This window comes from Poecilia reticulata, chromosome 11 (genome assembly GCF_904066995.2).
Source record: "Poecilia reticulata chromosome 11, P_reticulata-male-v2, whole genome shotgun sequence".
Classification (NCBI taxonomy): Eukaryota; Metazoa; Chordata; class Actinopteri; order Cyprinodontiformes; family Poeciliidae; genus Poecilia; species Poecilia reticulata.
The window spans coordinates 21102058-21125324 of NC_088840.1; the positions used below are offsets into that span (position 1 = coordinate 21102058).

A 23267-nucleotide genomic window follows, 5' to 3' on the forward strand; every position below is an offset into this window, starting at 1 on the left:
ATCGCCTTAAAAGGCAGGTGTGGTCATTATCTGCGGTATAGAGAGAAGTCACATTCAGATGATATAAAGCCAAAATATTCCCTAATTTTAATCAATTCTGTGTATTAACAGGCGATTTTATTCGCTTGCCTGGTAAAACCAGTTATCTTCATGCCATTTTAATACCTGTATTGGTCATTGAGGGAAAAATAAATCAAACCTTACTGTTGCTAAGTGACCAACAAATGCAAAGCTTCATTTAATCCTCACAGGAAAAGACTCTAATACTTATTATTCCTTCATTTCACCAACCAGAGATGCATCACTTTTACAGAACAACAAGGCTGAGCAACTCAGGAAAAGACATTTAATACTAAGAGAAAATCTATTTTATGTCTGTCTGGTCAGATTTTAATTTAGTTCCCAGTATAATAATTATCATCGTCTTTATTATCGTCAAGGAGGCGTTTGAGTTCCACTGACTACCCGTCTGAATGCCGTACTACTGTACAGCAAGTGAAGAAAAAATCCCTCTGTGGATGAATTATTCATAAATCGTAGCTTCTGGGTGTTGCACATGAGTGGTTAGCTTCGGTTAGCGCTAGCACCCGGCGCTGACCAAACAAGACGCTGCGGAGAACGTCGGGGGTCCGGAGAGGCGTGTGTGTGTTGGCGGGGATGGAAGAGGTCGGAGAGCACCGGAAAGATGAACGGCAGCACAGGGAAACATGAAGTGCAGATGGAAGGAGCCGGTTCTGAATCAGCTAAAGAGAGCAACACACACGCACACACACACAGTCAGAGAGCAACACACAGACAATCAGGGAGCAACACACACACACACACACACAGTCAGAGAGCAACACACACACAGTCAGGGAGCAACACACACACACACACAGTCAGAGAGCAACACACAGAGTCAGAGAGCAACACACACACACAGTGTTGTTGTTTCTAAATGCATATTAACTTGTTTTCCTTACATTATTTGAGGTCTGAAAGCTCAGCATGTTTTTCCTTATTTTGACCTTTTCTCATTTTCTGCAAATAGATACAAAATGTTTGCTTGTGATTTCAGAGACATAGAATAAAAGAACAATGTTCATTTTACTCAAACCTATAAAGAGTAAAATCAGAGAACTGATCATTTTAAGTGGCCTCTTAAGTTTTTCCAGATACAGCTAAGAAATAAGTGGCAACAATTTATCTAGAAGTTAATATAAACAAGCCACTATTAATATTATTATTATCCTTAAAAAAAAAAAAAAGAAGGAAAATGTCACATTCAAAAATCATTTTAGAAAAACTAAAAGTCTGATTCATGCTGAGGCGTCGAACTAAATGTTTTTCTTCCCGTCTGTTATATAGACAGAGCAGCAGAAATGTACAGAAACAAATAGATGCTAACATTAGCAATAAATTGGCTTTTCTTATAAATAGTTACCCATCCAACTCCTGCTTCAGTGCATCTTTAAGTTTGGCGCTTCACATTCTGAGTCACCAACATTTTCCGACTTAAAGTGACAAAAATATACAGTAATGCATAAAAAAAATAATAAAAAAAAGAGAGCAGTGATGAGGCGCCTCGAGGCGCTCATTCCTAACTGAACCGAGAACAAACATTCCCAGGACACAGGATCGCCTGAAAACCCGAGGCCGGACCTGCTCGCAAATAGAGCCGCTTTATTTTGCACAGACAGACCCACACGCGTGTTTGTCTGAGAAACCTCAGGAGAATTTGACCTCTGGCCTCAATATAGAGGCAGCGGCACAGAAAGCTCCCCGCAGCAACGGGAGCTCATTTACTGCGCACCGGAATGAAGCGACGCTCGTACAAAAGATGTCACGACTTGGAAAGTGGGAAGAGGAGCGTTTGGAACGCAGGAAGAATAAAAGAGGCTTCTGGTGTCGGAGCTGCTGTGTTTCTGAACATCTGCAGTTTGAGACACCATCAGGTTTCAATGCAGCACAGTTCAAAAATACTTGATCACAAGTGGAAATTAAATGTTGTTCCAACTCAAATCATCTTCAAAGAGTCGTCATGGATGGGGATGCAGTAAATGAGCGGGGAAGATCTCCTGCAGCAGTCAGTTTGGCAACACACCTGAAGAGGCCTCTGACTGAAGACCACCATGACACGCCGACAACTCCGTTTTCAATAGTAGCATGTCCTGGATAGCACAGTCAGTTAATTGCAGGCTAATCCAGCTCAGTTGCTTTTGCTGCTTCTTTAAGTGTCTGACTGTTAGATTTAAAGGCAGAGAGATTCTGGCCACTAAGAGAACAAATCAGTCCAGCAGACTGGACCGAGTCTACTGGACCATCAGGTGTGTTACGTGGCGTATGCAGCGGTGTCAAACTCGTTTTCGTTTTGGGCCAAATCAAGGTCATGAATGCTCTTAAAGGGCCGGCTGTGCCAGAGTGTATTGATAAAACCTGAAAATTTAAATATTATTGAACATCTTTTCAGTCCCTCCAGGATTTTGTTTCTGGCACTACTTTGGAAATATTTTCACTTATTTATGACAGTAAATGTGACTTTTTATCACTCGCTGTATGAATTATAGGCTATAATCTGACATTAATTAAGGCTGAGGCAGTTGTTTAGTACAAGTAAGAAAGTTTTTGACAATTTGAGAAAAATCTGCAATAAACTAATAATTATGTGTCAGTGTAGAAAAGTGTGTGGATTTGCTGATTTTGCGTGAATTTCCACGATAATTCTCAAGAAACTGGAGGGACTGATTGATATAATTTGGCAGTAATCAAAAACTATTGATTGGATTGATAACATAATATTTAATCACTCTTGGTCTTTAGATTCTAGAGGGCCTCATATAAAGCTACGGCTTCACAGCGTAAAGTGTTGACGTTTCAAACTTTGCCTCCAAGGTTTTGATTGGGCCGCCGAGGAGAAACCAACACACAGAACCAGCTTCCTCCCCCAGCACCATTCCCAACCTGCTGAATTTCTGTTCCCAGCAGCAAATCCTGGGTCTCACAGACTCGCATGATGTACTCCACCTTCCTCCTCTCTGCAGCCAACCTTCCCATCTCACGCCGCCGCTCGCCTGCCTGTCTGCCGACAGCCGCAGAACGACGCTACCGAGTGAGCTGGCAAACAAGAGGCACCAGCTTTAAAAACAAAGTGCTGTCACGCCACAACTTTCCGGGGAAATAAACTCTTCGCTTCACCTGAGCAGAGAAAAATAAAAAGCACAGCCTGTCGAGCCGCGCTCTTTGTTATGAATCTTCCTTCCACTTCATCTTTCCGCTTCTCTGTTCTGTCTTCATTTCCGAGGCTGCGACTCTTGACGGCATCCCTGGGTTTTACTCGCTCGGGTTTCTTCTCCTTCTACATGTTTTTAATTTGCTGCCATGGGCCAGGATGCGGTAAGCCAGGATGCAGAAAAAAAGGAAGCCGCAGTGCAAAGGGAAAGCATCATAAAGGCTCGGCGATACAACCACAGAAAGTGACATGCAGGCAGAAAAAGAACCCAACTCCGCCGACATCGCGGAAAATTTGAACTGAACACAATATTTTTATTTTTCTGGGTTTAGAAGAGTACTGCTTTGTCACATTACAACCACAAGCATATAATCTGAAAGTGGAAGGAAGATGATTCATGGGTTTCATTTTTTAACAAGTAAAAACCGCAGAAAAATGTTGCAAGTCTGTTTTCAAGCTCCACAAGTCAAAACTAGACCCACTTTTCACTCCAGCCACCACTGCATTTATTTATTGATTAAGACTGCAGCCAACAACTATTTTAGGTATCAACTTTTTTAGCTGATTAATCAGTTATTCTGACGATTAATCGTTTATTCTGACGATTAATCGGATAAAAAAAATTGGCACACTATGCAGATTTTTCATTAACCGCTTAGGTTTATTTAAAAAACATATTATACTTTAAAAGGTTCAGATAAAACAATTCAATTCCCTTTTTAAATGAGGAAATAAACATTTTATTGAATGTTTCCTTCAGTAAACGTTTGATCATTTGTAGCAAATGAACTTCTAACATCAACATGTGAAAAGTTGAGCCAGTTCTGCTCGACTCATCAGTCCAGGGCGGATCCGTTGATTTATTCTGGATTAACGGACTAATAATGCATAAAACTGACAATGACATGATATCACACCTGTTATAAACATAAAGGAGTCTTAATAAATGTTTATGACTGCTGTCATGAAATGTTACTTGGTAAATAATGGACGTTTAATGCAACTATTAGAGGAACTTTGCATTAAAAGTGTCATTATTTACCTAATAACACTTCATGACAGCAGTCGTAAACATTTATTAAGACTCCTTCATGTCTATAGCAGGTGTTATATCACGTTTATGACAGCTTCATGTCAGTTTTATGCACACCCCTTCAAATAAAACGTTACCAAAGGCAGAAGTTTCTAGCTTTAAAGTGACAGACTGTGAAAAAAAGTAATATTTTCACAGCAAATTCAAAATTTTTGGCTTTTCACGTCAGAAACGATTACCGTTTGCAAATCAAGAGCAGCAAAGAAAGGAGAAGATGGATGGAAACTGAAAAGGAGCGTAGGTGTTAATTAAATAAACCAGAATTATAGCCAATAACCACTCTGTGCTATAAAAAGCAGCTTCATTCAAGCTGCTGAATAAACTCCACTCAGCAGCAGCAGCAGCAGCAAACAAACTCCTAATAAAACTAAGAAAACAGCTCTCTGCAGGCGACCACACACCCACACTCTGCACGTACCAAGACTCTCCTTGGTGACACCAAATGCTTTCTTCTTCCTCCTCCTCCTCCTCCTCTTCTTTAGTTTTGGCTTTGCTGCTTATCTCTTAAGGGTTGAGGAATTTGGCAGAGCAGATCCGGGCTGATGAAGGCTGGCGCGCCATCGTCATCGCCAGGAGCGAACGACGCTGTGGTCCATATGGGGGAGGGGGGAAGCTGGGTCATTTACTGCCAGGCTCACCTTCTATAAAGCAAAGGAGCCGGAGCTTAAACCTCCAGCATTTATATTTCTGCTTTCCCTTTCAAGCATCTCGGTTTAATCTCTGCTAGAGCTCATAAAAGGAACATTTGTTTATGCATCTTTAACCAGAGAACATTCCTCTGTATGCTGGAAGAGCAGGAAAAGCTTTAGATGACTCAGGAAAACAGTGAAATACGACTTTTAATGAGCTCATTTTACAGTGATTACACTAAAAAACTTCAGTAAAATGACCACAAACATGGTGGAAATGTGTCACTAAAATATGCCTTTTTTTAACTGATAAAAATTCATAACAAAAGCAAACAGCAAATTAATTAATTTGAGCCAATTTTACAGCACTTACACTATAAAACCAAACTAAAAACCACATCAAACTCGTTTTAAAAAATGCTAGTTTTACAGTGTGCAAAAATTGTGTAACTTCAGAAAAATTTGATATTTCTTGCAAAAATAATCAAGTTAGGTTAAGAAAACACCAATATAAGATCAATTAAATGCAGAAAAAAAATAGCCTTAAAAATTGGTGGAAATCAGACCAATTAATCTGAGCCAATTTTACAGCACTTACACTATAAACCCTAACAAAATCACCTACATTTTTTAAATCACTGAAACTAAGTAATCAGAAGTTGAGTCAAAAGAACAATAAAATCAGAAAAAATTGTTTTTAATAAAGCTCGTTTTACAGTGCGTCCAATTCCCCCACGTTTGGAATAAATGTGTAACTTCAGAAAATAAGTATCAGTGTTAAGTCCAGAATCTAGAGGGCCACATAAAAAGCTGTGGCGGGCCAGATTTGGCCCACGGGCCTCGAGTTTGACACATGTGAACAAGACCCAAAATAGTTGGCACGATTTTGTGTTTTTGCAGTGCAGTAAAGCTGTTAAAGTTATATATTCCCGGCTTTTGAAGGGACAGAAACTTCTTCAAGAATCAACCTCTGCGTGCCGGAAGGTGAAAAAGCCGAGACCCGACTCGGACTACCTCTCCAACCTGCAGACAGAACCAGTATCCGCCTCTCATCCGCCGTCAGCAGTAAAATTTAATGAGGACCAATCAGTCTCTCCTGATCATCAGTTTCTGCCGCAGCCAGTCACAGAGCTGTCTGGTTTAATTGAATTCACAGGAACACAGCGAGGTTCTTGTTCCCCTTTCTGTTCTGTGCTGTCAGAGCTTTCCAAAAACTGCTCAGCTCCTCACTTTGCTTCTTTCTCTGCCAGCAAACTTTTACATCAGCACAAGTTAGGGATGAGAGGCCTTCAGCTGTGACAGAAGGACGAGAGAGGCGGATCCAGCTCTTAATCCCAGATCCCTCATTAGCTCCGTCTTTTTAAAAGCTTCCTGACAGTCCTGGGGAGGGACACGCACCGACATTAACTCACATTTTTACAATTAGAGCTAATAAAACAGTCATTTCCAGCTGGTTTGGGAACAAAGTGGAGATATTTTAGGGTTGTTATCTTAGAAATCGATTACTCTGATGATTAATCAGACAAAACAAATGGCACATTCTGCAAATTTTTTATGTAACCAGGATTTTTTTTAAGTCTAAACTTCAGATTTATCTTTTTATGCAGGCTTTTAAAACTATATAATACGGTGCAGTTATTGCATTTGCCATGTAATATTTTTTGCTTTAGTTTTCCTGGCTGGCTGTTTTTAAGTGATATACAAATAAACAAGAATCAATCAGCCAAAAGGAAATAAACATAGAATGGCTGTGCTGTCTTTAGTGAATCTGAGGCTAAACCTTTGCAACTCGAGGAGTTTTTGCTAAAACATGCACTGCAAAAACACAAAATCTTACCAAGTATTTTGGTCTAATTTCTAGTTTAGTACACAAGAAGATAAAACTAACTCATACGTAACTTTTCAGAAAGAAATATGAGCTTCCTTTAAGTCAGTAATTCCTTTATTTTGATGGAAAAGTTCTAGTTTCATTTTTCAGATTATTGCACTTACAAAAATAAATTTTTCTCATGTTAGAACAGGAATAATCTGTCAGTCAAACTAGTATTTCCATCAATATTTAAGAATTATTTACCAAAAAGTTAGTTTTGTCTTATTTCAAGTGTAGTTTGCACTTTAAACTAAAATGACTTGGGAAGATTTTGTGTTTTTGCAGTGTATGTATAAACAAAAAGTGTTTTTATCTTAAATCCAAAGTGTATACATATATTTTGCAATTAAGTTTTTCCTTAATTCAAAAGATGGGCTCTTTAGAGTCTGTATTCTCCAGTTAACAATCGATTACTAAATTAGTTGATGGTTATTTAAACAACCGATTAATCACGATTAATCGTTTAAATATGTTTTACTTTTCAAGTGTCTTTTTGTTCTGGTGTTCTTTTATCGCCTGCAGCAGCAGCAGGATGCATGCTGTTGGACTTGGGCTTCAGTGTCCAAGCCTCCCATCCCCCACTTCTTCTCTGCGGTTCTTCCGCTCTCTTGCTTCCCACCGCCGCCACCTTTGAGTTTGGGGGTCGGCTTGGCTGTGTTGTTAATCCGTCAGTGAATGTGGGTCAGAGAGTGGGCCTTTGTCCTCGTCACTCAGACAGCAGGGTCATGACCCCGGCCATCATGTGTGCTCCCTCCAACACACACACACACAGGCTTGTATTTACACGCCTGTGTCTGCAGACAAAGAGCGATCAAACACACACAGATATGGGTGGATGAGCAGATGCACACAGGAAAAACCTGCTGAAATGAAAGCAAGTTGCAACAAAAACTTGGGATCTCAAACGAGAAGCGTTCAATGATTTGAAGGTCAGCTGTGTTTGGATTGTTTTCTGGGGAGAAAAAGTCACCTACTTTGCTAATATTTCTCTTATAAAAGGCTGAAATACATGGGATTCGTTCAATCGTCTGCAAATCAATCAGATAGCAGCAACTGCTAGAAATCAGACATTTCCAAAGCTGCTGATTTACTGGGATTTCGATGCACGGAGACAGAAAATATCCAATGAACAGCAGCGGCGTGGATCAAAGTAAAACAAATAACTCCTCGACTAACCACTCGTTTACGACAGAACGCCGTCTCTGACTAAACAGCATGTTCGACCTTAAAACAGACGGGCTACAGCAGCAGAAGCCACACCTGGTTTCACCCAAAAACAGGAAACTGAGGCTAGATACAACAAAGCAAAACAATAAAAAACTGGAAAATATGGCCTGGAATCTTGATTTTATCTGCAACGTCAGAACCTGGCATAAAACAACACCAGGTCCTGCCTAGCATCAACAGTTCAAGCTGATGGTGGTAAAAAGCCACAACATGCCCAAATATTTTACTATTTTGTACCAACACCGACCAGAAACCTGGCCAACAGATTAACTGATAAATCTTAAAATTGGTGTAAAAATTGTCACCAATTAATTTGTGCATGAATGTTTGAAACCTGAGGAACCAAACAGGTTAAGCCCTGTGATTAACTTATTAAGCCCAACTTAGTTTTATTTAATGAATTTAAGACATTTTAAGGGCTTCATTTTAGCTACATAAATTTAAGGCTATTAAAAACCTTTTTTAAGACCATTATGAAATGAGCCTCCATGGAAATGTATGATCTTCGTCCTGATACTGATATATTTGCACTTACCCAGGACAGACACAAAGAGGTAAGTAGCTAGCCAGAGCATGTTAGCAGCAAGTTAAACGCAGATTCAACCGCCTCGACTCACAAATGTGTGCGCAAGACTCAAACTTTTGCCAGAATGAAAAAAATAACACGAATACACGACATTAAATTGTCCTGATAACATTTTAAATGTAGTCAGATACATTAATTTAACAAATTTAAGGCATGTTGAGGTCTTAATTTTCTATACATGTATTTAAGATATTTTAAGGATGTGCAGACTCCGGTTTCCTTCTCCGATATTTAGAAAGTGTCGGCATGTAACTTGGAAAACAAATTAACTTTGTCAAAGTCTGCAGCCTGAGAGGCAAACGGGGTCAGGCAGGAGGAACTACCCTGACACGCCGACTCGCCCCACATACTGGCAGTCGAGACGGCCGTGATGAGACGAGCGCCAGGCAGAGATCTCAGCACTGAAAGAGGGGATTTGAAATGGCTACACAGGCTGATAAGATGGAATAACAAACAGAGGTTTTATGTAGTTATAGGCTTAAATCTGCCTCTTACACACACGCACACACCAAAATATCAAAGGGCGGCAATTACACCGCACTGCATTCTAACTAATTATCCTCTACATCATTAGCATTCTCCATCACGAGCCGGGCGCTTTATCTAGGAGAGAGCAGGCAATAATGAAATATTCATGATTTATTAATCTGAGTACAGAAAAAAAAAAAAACAAACAATGGCAACCCGAGAAGTGTGACACCCTCTCCTGCAGCAGCGCAAATGTTTGTTTGCTTCCCGCTCAGCCACTTAAAAATCTCCAACAAGAGGCCGCAGTCGGGCGCCGACATTCACGTGAGAGCGGCGGCTCCCACTCGAAATAACAGCGTCTCACCAAGATAAGAGGAGAGCGGCGGGGAGGAAGAACCGGCAGAGTTTCTGTCAACGGCGGCCGGTGGAAACGTGGCAACGACGGCCACAAATCAGCAAGAGAGGGGGGGAGAGCGACCAAACACTAAACGAGTAGAAATACTCCAGTTAAAGTACAACGTAGCCGTCCAAGAAATTACTCAAGATCGTACATTTCTGTGGAGATTTAGGTCTCAAGTTCCCTTCATAACGGTCTTAAAAAGGTGTTTGGTGAAATGTCTACTCTGGGACTGAGTAACCGATCAAATAATCACTCATTTAATGTTTAAAAATTACATCATCAAACTGAAGAAAATGTAAAGTTAAGTGGAAATTTTGGTGTTTTAAGAACAGAAATGACAAAAATTTGCACAAGTAACAAAAAATAACAAAATCAGGCAAAAGAAAATTTTTCCAAATCAGTTTCTTTCAATAAAAAAAACTTATGAAACTTTAACAAAAACTGCAGGTCTGTGTCTGGTGAAATTCTGATTAAAACATGTTAGTTTTTCATTCAGTGGGTAGAAAATCCAGAGATTTTACTCAAGAGTAGAAATACTTCATAATACTCAAGCAAAAGTAAAACAAAAAGTAAAAAGTAAATAATAAAAAATAAAAAAAGAGTTCCTCATGTAAATGAGCTCCCAGCTCTGGTTGGGGATCTGAGAGTAGAATATGTTCATATTTCGACCTCAGTCTGCTCACAGGTTTGGTTGCTGCTCCTGTCATTTAAACAACCAACACCAACAACAATCCGTCACCAGTTCCTGCTTCCCTTCACTCCTCCTGATCGTCCTAAAGTTTCCCCTCAGGGTGACTTGGAGCGGCGGCCCGTAAAGTAGCTGCAGTACAAAATCGATAGGAGTCACCAGAGCCGGTTGGGTTTTAAACGGGGGGATGATGACGCAGCTGCTCGGCCTCAGAAACGTCCCGTCAGACTCTGATGGCACTCTCCATCGCAGCAATGAAGCGACTGACTCGGGCTATTAGATGAGCTTGCATTTTTGATTTCTGCAGGATAATCGGTTTGCCAAAAGGACACGGAGCTCCAACTGATCCAACTTCGACCCACATGCAGGGTTCCTGCTGCACGTTTTTCACAATAAAAGCCCCCCGTTTCCTCCGATTTTGACGTTTAAATTTAAAAGTCAGGTGTGAGTTTGTGGCAGATATTCCTACAGTAAAAACCAAGACAGGAAGGACGGACAAAACGACAAATGGTTGGATGGATGAACATGTGGACAGATAAATAGAGGGAACTGATTGATTTATGGAGTGATGACTGGATAAACTCAGGAGTGGATGAAGAGAAAAATTAATGACTGGATGGACAAACAGATAAATGGATGGACAGAATGATGGATGAAGGGAAACATGGATGGATTAATGCAGTGTTTTTCAACCATTTTTGAGTCAAGGTACACTGTTTTAATTGAAAAAATCCCGAGGCACACCACTAACTAAAAATGGAAATAAAGATACTCTGTAGCCGCCTATATATAGTCATTCTTATCAAAGTCTCTTGAATAGGAATCAAATAAACACAAAAATGTATTATCACATTTTACATTTCTTATTTCAAATTGCACTTAACATGTCCACTTCAAAAATACACCTCAACAGCCACAACACTGTGGTGTTAAATTTAAAGAAGTTGTAGAAAACGTCAAAGTGTTTTACAAACTAATCCACAAGCATCTTATAGCCAGAATACAGAAAATAATTCTTATTCTGAAAGAAGCAATAATATTTGGGAAACATTTCACTTCATATTCACTGTTACAATATGAAGAGTTGCATGTACAAAATGTCAATATCTGTATATTTTACCCACCTAGTGTGAAACCTGTGCATGTTTGGATGAAAACAGCTGATTTACTGGCAGAAATTGAAGAAAGACAAAGCTCTTCCTCAACATCTCAGTCTCTCTCTGGTTTTAGTTTTTATAGTAGCCAGGCTTGAGAAGCTCACTTCACACAGACATGTTGTGGGAAATGGACCCATGTTCTTTCCAACCCAACTACTGCTGAGCTTCACTGTCTTTTCCATCACTGTCATCACAGTCTTTCTAGATTCAGTGCTCTCACTGCTACCTGTAATATTCATGCATCACTAATTATCTGGTTGTAATGTAAAATGCTCTGTACCTACTGCCATCTAGTGGTGAGAAAATTACATGATTACGCCGCTGCTACTGCTACAGCAGACACTTGAAGATGACATTATTTGCAGATAATTCATTTTCAAAAATTCTTTTAAAACTAATTACCGTATTTTTCGGACTATAGAGCTCACCATACTAGCACCCTCAATTAAAAAAATAAAAATAAAATAAAATAAAAACTGGAAGCTGCTCTCGGTTTTCCATTAGGACCCAGCAGAATGCTGCGTCCTAATAAATCTGCTGTAAGGACGCAGCCCTCCGTCTCCAAAGCCGAACCATGGTTTCGTTCACACCTAACTTAAGTGCAGCGGCTCCATTTCCCTCCTGTAGAGCCAGATCGACAACCCTCAACTTAAAAGCTGCATCATACGAGTTTGAAAACATTTCTCCGTCGTGCCTGCTGCTAGCATGTGCTTGTTCTAAATGAAAATTAGCCGTTCTTCTTTGTTTCACAATTTGGACTTGTAATGATTCACTTCATGCTAGAGAGCCCCCTGGTGGTTGAAGAAAAATCCGCAGAAAAGCAACAGCGGGCTACAATCCGCATGGTTCAAAGTTAAGGAAAAAAGTAGCAGCTTTTAGTCCGGAAAATACGGTACCGTAGTGAAATTGAATAATTTCCACGGCACACCTGACGATCACTCACGGCACACTAGTGTGCCGCGGAACAGTGGTTGAAAAACACTGAATTAATGGACAGATTCCAGAATGGGTGGACAGATAAATTACCTGGATGGATAAACAGATGGACAGAAGGGTGGATTTATGGGTTTAACTACTGATAGACTGATGAAAGGATGAAGGAATGATAGCTTTATGATAAGAAGACGGGTGACAGGATGACGGACTAAAGGGACAGATTGACAAATGGAAGAACAGATAGAGGGAAAGAAGGACAAGGACAGGCTAATGGACAGATACAAGTAGGCCTGAAATGAATCATTATTTCAGTAATCAATTATTCAATCGTTTATTAATCGCCATTAATCAGATATAAAAATTGGCACATTCTGAATTTTCAACAAATGCAATTCCTGTTTTAAATAATAAACATTTTATTGGGTAAAATGCAATAACAGCTTTCCTTTAGGCAAAGGATGGAATAAATGTTAACGCTAGTGAAGGTAGGCTGATCTATTGATTAACTGGTTAATAATTAAATTACAAAAGGTGGTAAATTTTTTAATTTTTTTTACCTAATTTGGACCAGGTGAAGTTAAAACTATAAACTTGAGTTTTAGGTAGAAAATAATTAGACAAATGTTGTTGTTTTTTTTAATCTTAAATACAAAATGAAGATATTTTTGTACAGTTTTAGCTTAATCTTTGCCCTTTAAGTAATTGACCTTTTGTTGAACCTGTATATATAGACTAGTTAACGATAAATAGATGACTAAATTAGCTGACGATTATTTCACTAATCGATTAATCGCGATTGATTCGATTAATCATTCAGCTCCAACTAAAAACTACATTAATATTTGTTTACAAACTTGCTGAAAATACAAGGAGGCATTATCTCGTTACCAGAGAGAAAACGGTTTTAGAGCAGATTTACAGACAAAGTTTTTTTTTTATATATCTTAAATGGAAAATGTGTAATTTTTTTATAGTTTTGGCTTAATTACTTCTCTATGTTTTTTTGTTTGTTATTTTCACTAAATGGCCTTTGTTGGAAGGTTTGTATACTACAGTAAACGATTAATCGATTATTAAATTAGTTTATTATTTCAATAATGGATTAATCGCGATTAATCGTTTCAGTCCTGGTTTCAACTTTAGACAGTGGAATAGGGTGAAGGTGTTTGCAGCTTTTAGATGCGTCTCTGCTTCTAAACACCTGAATCTCATATTTATAAGTTGAGTTGATGCTGAGGAGTTTATCATTTCGTTTGGTGTGTTGGACCAGGGACACGTCAAAAAGCTGGAGGACGTTGTCCAGTTTAGTCTGACACTTTTCCAACCATCTAGAAACAGCAAATCACTTGAGAAGTACTGAACGACTGTCTGAGTGTGACACAGTACATGACTGGCGTTATCTGATGAAAAGATTAAATTATTCTAATTAGCATCTTATAAATAGAAGGGATGATTTTGCACCAGTGGAATCACTAAAACCAGGAAAAGTGTATCATGTGGAGGATGTATTCTGGTTAAAGAGGTTTAGTCAGCACAAAGCATGGGATTTCTGCCAACTTAATTTTTTTTTTAACAATTGCAGAGCCCATAATAGCCCTCCACTGTCCTCTCCGAGGATTATTGTCAGCAGCCCTGAAAACTCCCTGGATAATGTAGCGGTGAATGGGCTCCTTTCATCGGTGCTCGGCCATGAAAGTGGACCGGAGTGGCTCCAATTGAAGGCTATTACGGCAGAGAAAATCAATCGGATAAATGTACAGAGCGTGGTGAGGGGCTGTGTGTGCGGCGCTGGAGGGTGGGAGGCATTTTCTGCATGATATGCGCCGACTTCCAGCCGCATACCTCTGGAAGACGGGCGGAGAGGAGGGCGAGTGCACGCTGGCAGGTGGATGTGCAGTGACATTAAACGAGCTCCCAGGTATGTGGACGAGGTCTGCAGCTGCTCTCACACATGATGTGCATTCCTGGCTTTCCTGCGACTACGCATGCGCCGATTACTGGTTTCAAGGAACACCGAGACATGGAAAAGTCATGGTTTCTATTTTTTGTCATGGTCGTTCCTGTGGTGTAAGAGTTTTCTACGTCTGGTCAAAGATAAAGTGGAGGGAAAATTGGCTAGTAGCTCTGCAAGCCCGGGCAAGTCCCATAAACTCCCTGTTTAATACAATTAGGTTTGCTATATGCTAATACTTCAGCTAACGTAATAAAACAGACAAACAGAGGAAGAACGTTGCCCTACGTGCAAATTGTGCTTACGGACAGCAGCAACCACTGGAGGCAACGTCAAGGTAAAGTTTGCCGTCTTGAAATTATGACGGTGGATTAGGGTCATTTAGATATTTAAATTTATTTAAAAAGAATAGCAAATTTCTTTTTAAGACTCAGGAATTTTCTAGAATAAAAATAGGAAATATTCAAGTTTCAAAAGTCTAAAATATTTGACTTTTTTTTTTTCTAGAAAATTTTCCAGATTAATCTCAAAATATCAAAAAAAAAAATCAACGTCTGGAGCTCAGAAATGTCCTTGTTTTTCTTCAGATTAATCTCAATTTATCAGTTTTTTGTTTGGTTTTTTTGGCAGAAATTTACTTTTTTTCCCGCCCCCATCTACAATGGCCTTAGTAAAATAAAATTATTTGAAATTCTAGTTAAATTCATGTCTCTCCTAATTGCTGGTTTAGAACAGCGGTCATGTCAAAGGCTGAAAATCAGCCCAGCAGTTCTGCAAACATTTAAGAAGCAAATCATCAAAGATGCTTAAAAAAAGAAGCAAGATACCAGATTTTAGAGCTGCAATCATAACACCGTGACACAGCGAAGCTGCGGTGTTTACCGTGGTAACATCACACCAGCACACGCCTCCCTGCCAGGCATCTGACCCGCTGAGCATCGCTCGTCTAACTGTATGGAAATCCATTTACCTGAGAGCGCGCTGTCAGGGTTTCTGCGGAGCGTGGGTCGGCACCCACAGGGCTTTAGAGTTGATTAAAAAGAAAAAGGCATCAGATTGATTAATTTTTAAACTGGTTACTAAACCATAACAGGAGCAGAGGTTCTCGTTTCTAGGTTGAACTTTGTTGCCAGAGCAGATCTGCAGACGGAGCACAGAAGCCAAATTTGTTTGATGCAGACGTTTTAAACCACAGAGGAGTTCAGAAGAGGAACAGAAACTCTGCGCTGCACAGAAGATTAAAAATAGATTTTTCAGAGTCTTTCTTGTTGGAACAGAAATCAAATCTAGCTCTGATGCTGGAAATGAAACGACTAACAGGAAGTGGTATTGATCAAAGCAAATCAACTGTAAAAACACACAACACTGGAACAAAGACTCAGATTTCCCTGAACTACAGCAGGATCGATGATCCGATCGGAAGATGATCCGGGGAAGACGTGTGATCCGTCGGGAGGCAGAGCGACGCGCGGAGCAGAGGTAGGCCAGATCACGGATGACGCCGCGTCTCTCCAGGGGACAGCGGGATGGATGGAGGGAGCGAGAGAACTGGTGGGGATGACGGATGGAAAGACAAGTGCGTGCTTGTGAAGTTTTGTTCCAGCTCTTTCCCATTTTACGAGTTAGTCTGAGGTTTTCTCGAGTTCACGCCGAGTTCAGGAGAGAAGTGTCTTTCCCTCTCAGCGAAACGGAGCTGAAAGCTCCTTATCGGCGCCTGCAGCTCCGGCGTCTCCCGCTCTCTGACAGAGCGCGCCGAAATATTCCTGGCCTCTGCCTTTAACCTCAGCAGCAGTTCGACGCAAACATGCCCTCCAAGAACAATGAAGACAAGTGTTGTCATCACATGCCTCCAGTTCATCCAGGCTCCGTGAATGCCGAGGAACTCAAACCCGAGTCACTCCCAGAGGAGCCAACCCGACAGCCAAGTTCAACCCTGTGAACCTGGGACGACCCCGCCCTCTGCGTGGAAACATACCTGCCGCTTACAGCTGCTCCACCAAAGGGGAGGTGGCGGGGATTCATTAATTACCAACTTGACAAAACCGAGGTTTCCAAAATTAGAGGTAATTGGCCGTCCCCTGGGGGGCCAGATAGCAACGATGCCACTAACGCCTGCAAATTGAAGCTGTAATTAACCCGTTATGACTGATTTATTTGCACCGAATCGCTTTATAATTCAATCAAAGGTGTTGCCTTACATAAACTACGCAGCGGGAAGCCTGAGGTCCCTCTGATGTTAACGACTGTTTCATAGCGGAGGGCTCCCACGGTTGACTTTCACTTAATTTGCGCTAAATACACGGTGCAAATCAGACGTGTCCGTGCAGATCCTCGTAAAGGCTGCGGTGCTCCCTGCAAGCGGAGCGGCGAAGGTAAAAGAAGGGAAAGTAGGGAACGAAAGGAAAGAACGCCGAGCTGAGAGACCTAGAGGTTCAGATTCAGGTCTGAAAATAACTGAATAAATAATACAGGTCTGAAACGATTAATCGTGACTCCTCTGTCATCAATTGTGATTCATCATGATTCATCATGATTAATCGCAATTAATCGATTGTTGAAATAATAATCAACAAATTTAGTAGTCAATTAATCTTCAACTGGAATATGCAGACACAAAAAAAAGGCCATTTGCTGAAGAAAATGGCATATTTACAGAAGTTATTCAGTCAAAACTGTACAAAATGCTGAGTTTCCCTCAGGAAACCTGGGTTTCTGCCTGGGGGGGAAAAAAAGGTAAAGGAAAGTAGGGAAAGAAAGGAGAGAACGCCTAGCTGAGGTCAAGCTGAGAGACCTACACATGTCAGGAGTCGGATTATTTGTGATCAAGTTATTTACAGATTCAGGTCTGTAAATAACTTGAATTAATAAATGATATAGGTCTGAAACGATTAATCGGATCAATCATGATTACTTCTGATTAATCTATGGTTACCATCGATTGTTGAAATAATCGTCAACAAATTTAGTAATTGGTTAATTGTCAACTGAAGTATACAGACTCAAAAAAAGCCATTTGTTGAAAAAAAATAAAATGACATACTTAAAGAAGTAATTCAGTCAAAACTGTACAAAATACAGAGATTCCCCCAGAAAACGTGCTGATCTTGGCAGAACGGGCGATAGGGATGTTCACCAGCGTGTTTTTGGAAATAAAAATAAGAAAATACAGCCGTAAACTAAATAAAACCAGTTTTTCTGTAGGTTGTGTATAACCAAATGCCATTACTTTTTTAAACGGATCATTCGTCTGCCATCATCCAATAATAACAGGTAGAGTGAACATCAGACCAAACTGTACTGCTAATCTGTGCGTGATTAGGACATTTTCAGTGATCTTCTAGTTGTGTCTTGCAGATTGCTGATTAGGCAAAAATACTGATCACTAATAACAGAGTCTTAGTGATAATGTATGAATAAAACCCCACTGCATGTTATTTACGCCAACACTTTTTTTTTTTAATGCTATCTCACATTATGTTAAGATTCCCACATGAGAAAAAAAATAACGATTTAGAACAAGATATACGTCTCATTATTGATGCTATCAGTTTTCCGTACATTGGTGCTATAGTCCAAAACGAGCCTTCATAGAGGAATCAATAAATTATGGTGAATCTATTTTTACTAATGTATTTTTAAAAAAGCCTTTAATGGTATAATGAAAAATCTGTAGAATGTGTCAATGTTTTTGTCTGATTAATTGATCAACATGTAGGAAAGTTAAAATTATTGATGTGTTTGAAAGTTTAGTAACAAAGATAATTTTTTCCTAATTTAAGATCATTTTAAGTTGAGTTAAAATTATCCGTATGTTTAAAAATTTGGAAAAGAATTTGCTTTCTATAAATTTGTAGGCAAGCGAGGAAACTTGGAGTGACCTGCAGGAAGGAACGCATGTATTTTTCACTTTTACTTACTGTATAGTTAAAGTAATCGTGTATTTGTTTTACTGCTAGCTAACTAATGTAAATACAAGCTGTGTAAAACGTAAATAAGTTGACATTTTTATCTTTATTAATAATGATAAGTTTAAAACTCCTGTCTGGATTTAAAGATCTGTGTTTCTTCAAATCTCTACCATTTCAGCACAACTGCACTTCCTCAGTCCTTCAAGCCAGAACCACTCATGTTAAATTCACATTTCTGTTCACAAATTCCAATACAGATTTCAGAACCAGGCGTTTAAAAAGCTCAACATGCTGATAAATCAGACCGGTTCTGTTCTGTTGGACCACCGGAGATAGTACAAACAAAGATTCTTCCTGAAATCAAGAAGAGACAGTGTCTTCAGTCAGAGGCCTTTTCAAACTCACTGTAGTACTGACTGCTACAGGAGATCTTTCCTACCCACAGACATTAGCATCTACAGCAACTCTCTGGAGAAAACTGTAATATGTGTTACAACATTTAATTTGTTGGTTTTATAAAGTACTTTTGAACTGAATTGTATTTGACAATGTGTAAAAAAATAAATTATGCTGAATAGTTTTCAGCTTGAATGGAAACCGCCTTGTTTTCTGATTAACACCTAACATGTAAGAGCTGTTGTGTGTCTAATAAACACTCTTTAAAGTTTTTATGTGGTACAAACACTCAACTTGAGTCAGTTTCAATATCAGTGAACTGTTTAAAATCAAACCAGTGAGAGACAAGAATCTTTTTTTTTTTTTTAAAAAAAGAAACGCCATGTAGTTCAACAGGGCTGCGAGAAAGCAAAAGAGAGCAAGACTTTCAGCAGATAACGGGATGGTTTTGCAGCAAGGAGCTCAGATTTTATCCTCCTGACCTCTTTTAACCTCGGGTTGTTCTGGAACATGCTCAGCAGCTTCTTGGCAAAGTCAAAGTTGCAGTAACAAATCTGCATTCTCCATGCAGAGACAGATGTTAGTCATGCTAACCGCTAATAAATGACACTAAACTATTATGCTCACTTAAATAACTGACATGATGTTACTTCCGTTTCCTATATAAATAAATGAACTACAACAGGAAGCTGCTACCTTGAGGGCAATTCTTTTAAACCTTCAATTAGTCGTTGAGGAGAAATCTGACATTTTTAAGGATGAACTTGAGTAAATCAAACTCTTAAAGTGCAAAACACAAATCTGGATCCGCCCTGTAAACAGCTGGATGCCTAACCTGAAAAACCTCACAACTCCCAACTTCACGCTGCAGGCGCAGGTTGACATTTCCATGTGCTAAGCGCCAGCTGCGGCGTTTTGGATATGTGGGCAAGATCCACTTTTACGCACAGACTTTTACGCCTGGCGCGTAAAAGCTCCAAAACAAGCTTTTGAAACGTGGTGAAATCCAACTTACTTGTCATATTCCGCGTTGTCCTTGTCGCACCGCGCGTCCTTGTGTTTCTGCCAGTCCTTCCCGTGCTTGCAGGTGGTGAGCAGCACCACGTCCTCCCCGTTGTGGACGTGGTATAAGGCATTCCGCGTGTCCGAGCCAATCCCGGTCAGGTAGCGCTTCCCCTTGAACACCAGCATGTACTTTCTAAAAGGCGGGATGGAGTTGTACTTCAGGAAACCCCTCTCCCCTCCGGTCCGAGGGTGCTCCTTGGAGAAGAGCGGGATGGAAACGTCGAAGTTGGGCCTGAAGTTCTCAGAACCGATGCTCGCCTTGGCCAGCATGGCCTGGCCGATGTCAAAGCCCAGATCCTCCGTGTAGTCCGGCCAGGTTCCGGAGTACAGGTTGAAGATGAGGTGGTTCCTGCCGTCGTTCCACAAAGGCAGGCTCTGGACCTTCGTCTTCAGGTTGTGGACGTACTGAGGGGACAGCTGGTCCCGATCCAGAGTGTCCAGACTCAGGACGAACAGACACGCCTGTCCCGGGTCGGAGGTGTAGAACCTGGAGCCCTCGATGGTGGATAGGATGTTCTGGTAGCTCTCCGAGATCTTCTCCCCCTTCTGCTGGGGGTAAACATAAACTTTGAAGCCGTTCTTCTGACACAGAGAGAAGTCGAAACAGGAATCCATGCGGCACCGCTTGCCCCTGTAAACGCTCCTGTTCACGTCCCGCTTCTGCGTCGGAGATATGTGCAGGTTGTAATCCTCGGTGTCCGTCTGATCCCAGGGCAGGAAGGCGTGTAAAGGGTCCGAGTAGTGGGGCCACGGCTGCTCGGGCCGGTACCCGCTCCTGCTGCGGTCCTGCCGGCTCCTCCTGGCCGCTGGAAGCTCAACCCCTCCAAGGTAGAAGAGCAGCGCCAGGCACGCTCCGGCGGACAGCAGGATCAGGTAGCGTTTCTTGGCCTGCATGTGTCCCGGGAACAGAGGCGACTTGCTCAGGAATAACAAAGCTAAAGTGGCCCCAAGTTAGGCTCTCACCAGCCCCGGCTGCATCGCTCCATCCCCAACCCCCCTTCTTCGTGTTGTGCTCCGAGATCCGGCGATTGATCCAGCGCATGTGGGCGATTTGTACGCCGCTTGTGGAGTTTCACCACATCCAGCGACGCACCGACAAAGACCTGTCCGGAGCCTCTGCGCTGCGGCCGCTTCCCCTCATCCAGGCTGGAGCGCCAGCGGCCGGGGTCCCCGAGGCTCTCCCAGACGTGGAGGGTGGATGTTGAACACCGGGTAGAATTTTTTTTTTAAAAAAAGAAAAGAAAAAGAAGAATAAAGAAAGAAAGAATCCCCGGCGGTGTGAACGCCTCTCCGGCTGGATGTTGTCCTTTTATCGCTCCATGGTGCCCGGCTTGGAAGAATCAAAAACACCGGGAGACGCTTCAGCGGTCCAACTGTAACCTGACAAATCCCTGCATTTCTCTGCTTATTTATCACCTCCGCTCATTCCCTCACAAATATCAAAAGAACATGGTCGGAAGACAGCGGCGGAGCGGGCGAAGTTGTCCGGCCGAGCAGAGGGAAGCGAGCGGCAGCCTCAAACTGGAGGGATACGCTGGGAAAAAAAGGCAGGATTCCTCAGACCGAGTGTCCAATTACCGAGTGCTCAGTTGTTCCGATTGTTGCTCGCTAACATTCCAATCCCGACACGACGCCAGTTGACGTTACGTCCCACCGAGAGGAAGCGGCGCCGCTGATTGGTCCGTGTGTGGGAACGGAAGGGGCGGGACTTGGAGGAAAGCACCCATTCATAACCGGTGTAAATTATCTGATTGTAACTTTATAATTGGGGGACGCAAAAGGAAGCGAAACACCGTCTCCTTTAAGAATAAGTGAGGATTTATCTTTGTTTTAGCCTTTTAATTAACCATTTTGACTTTATTTTCCGTTTTGTTCTCCTCTCTCAGGGTTTCAATGCACCATAACGCGGTCACAACATGCAGATGAGACTTCTGCTTTTCAGTTTTCATATATATTTTGCCACCCGCCCCCAACAGGAAGCGAAAGGAGAAATATTTCGACCTTTATTCAGATTAAATCAGATAACAACCAACTTCCTTTTAACACACCAACACAGCTGTATGAATTTTGAACAATTTTCTGACTTAATATCCATAAAACTTTGTATTTTTTTATTTATACTCACCAACATAATTAATAACAAAAACCAAAAAAAATCCATAGAGTAAAAAATGAACATTACAAGGTTAGTTTAGAAATGAGTTAAAAAGTTATAAAAATTAAAAAAAATTTATGTTGAGTCAACTTGATGTAATAATGTAAAAACCTAAAAAGATTGGGGTGACTTTATAAAAATTTATTGTAATTAATTATCAGTTTATTATAATTGCTAAAGACAGATAAGTCAACTTAATTGAAGCTGTAGCAATAACTTTTATTAAGTGTTTTGAACTTGACGGGTAAAGTTGATACAACTTTACTGAGTCAAAGCAACAAACTACACTGAGCCAAGTTTTTTTTTACAGTGTACTGCATAGTTTAAAGTGGAAGAACATTTCTTGTTTATTTTACCAATAACAATCTGTGTGTTTTGAATATACATCCTCTAATGGGACAAAATGCACTAAAGTTCACAGTGTATAAATACCAGAGTTCATTTAAACTGGCAGTAATATCTGTGTAATTTGCTTTTAAAGTTATTTATTACTCCTATAAGTAAAATATTTCCTCTCTGGCCACATTCGTGCCTCGCTGTTGCATTTATTATTATTTAACGTTTTTGTTTTTAACCAGGAAGTCTGATGAGTTTTTTTGTGTGGAGTTTTTACAGTATGCAAAACAAAAAATAAAAGGTACAGACAGTTAAATCATAAAATTAACTTAAGTGCAAAGTAAGCCAAACATTTACAGTAAGATTAAGACTGTAAACCCATAGAAAGGGGTTTAAAAATAGAAATTACACTCCTCCGTTTAACATTTTCATTCTAATAATTTAAAGTATTACACATTTTTTTGTCATTTATACTTTCAGGTTTACTGTAACAGAAACGTTCTCAGCTGGGATTTATCAAATCCATCCAGAAAAAAATGTTTAACCTGCCGAGAAAGAGTCAAGTTTTTTTAATAAATATAAAAAGGCGTCAAAAAATCCCGAAACTAAGCCTGAGGGATGCGCCGTCATTCACTTAATCATCCACTGAATGCCAAGCTTGGGCTAATAGCGCTCTGGAAATCACCTTGCTGGTGGTAAAATATCATTTCTATCCATCAGACGGTTATCTTTGCTGTTTTTAATAGATTTGGTTACAGAACGGAGAACAAAACAGGCCTTTAAGTTGCATTTGCTCTCACCCGACTGCACACCGGTTCAACTGCTATAACTGTTTTAAACAGAAATAAAGAATCAGCCGACTATGTTCTAGCAAATCAATGGATTAAGATTGACTTTATAGATGTATTTATGGTTTGTTGTAATTATGAAGTATTTAATCTACTTTAACATTCAGTTAAAGTAGATGTATGAGTTGATATAAATTTATTTTTCAAGGTTTTCTTTTTATATGTTCGAATGTGTGTGTATGTGCGTATATGTGTATGAAATAACCTTAAAGTGGGACGAATAGGGAGGATTTTAGATGACTTACTGGGATTTCCATCAACCAGGTCTCAGGTTTCAAAAGAATGATCTGAAAAAGAGAAAATATCCACTGAGCAGCAGTTTGTGTGGATGAAAAAAAGCCTT

The 23267-nt window shown here is 40.4% G+C and overlaps 1 protein-coding gene across 1 annotated transcript in view; it reads right to left on the minus strand.

The window, feature by feature from the left end:
* The window catches only part of ext1b (exostosin glycosyltransferase 1b), a 144449-nt gene extending 123234 nt beyond the window's left edge, over positions 1–21215 (minus strand). Inside the window, exon 1 of the mRNA XM_008422746.3 lies at positions 19536–21215. Within this exon, the coding sequence (XP_008420968.1) occupies positions 19536–20479 (944 nt within the window). The 5' untranslated portion in view covers positions 20480–21215. The remainder of the gene's footprint in view (positions 1–19535) is intronic.
* Positions 21216–23267: the final 2052 nt, after the last annotated feature.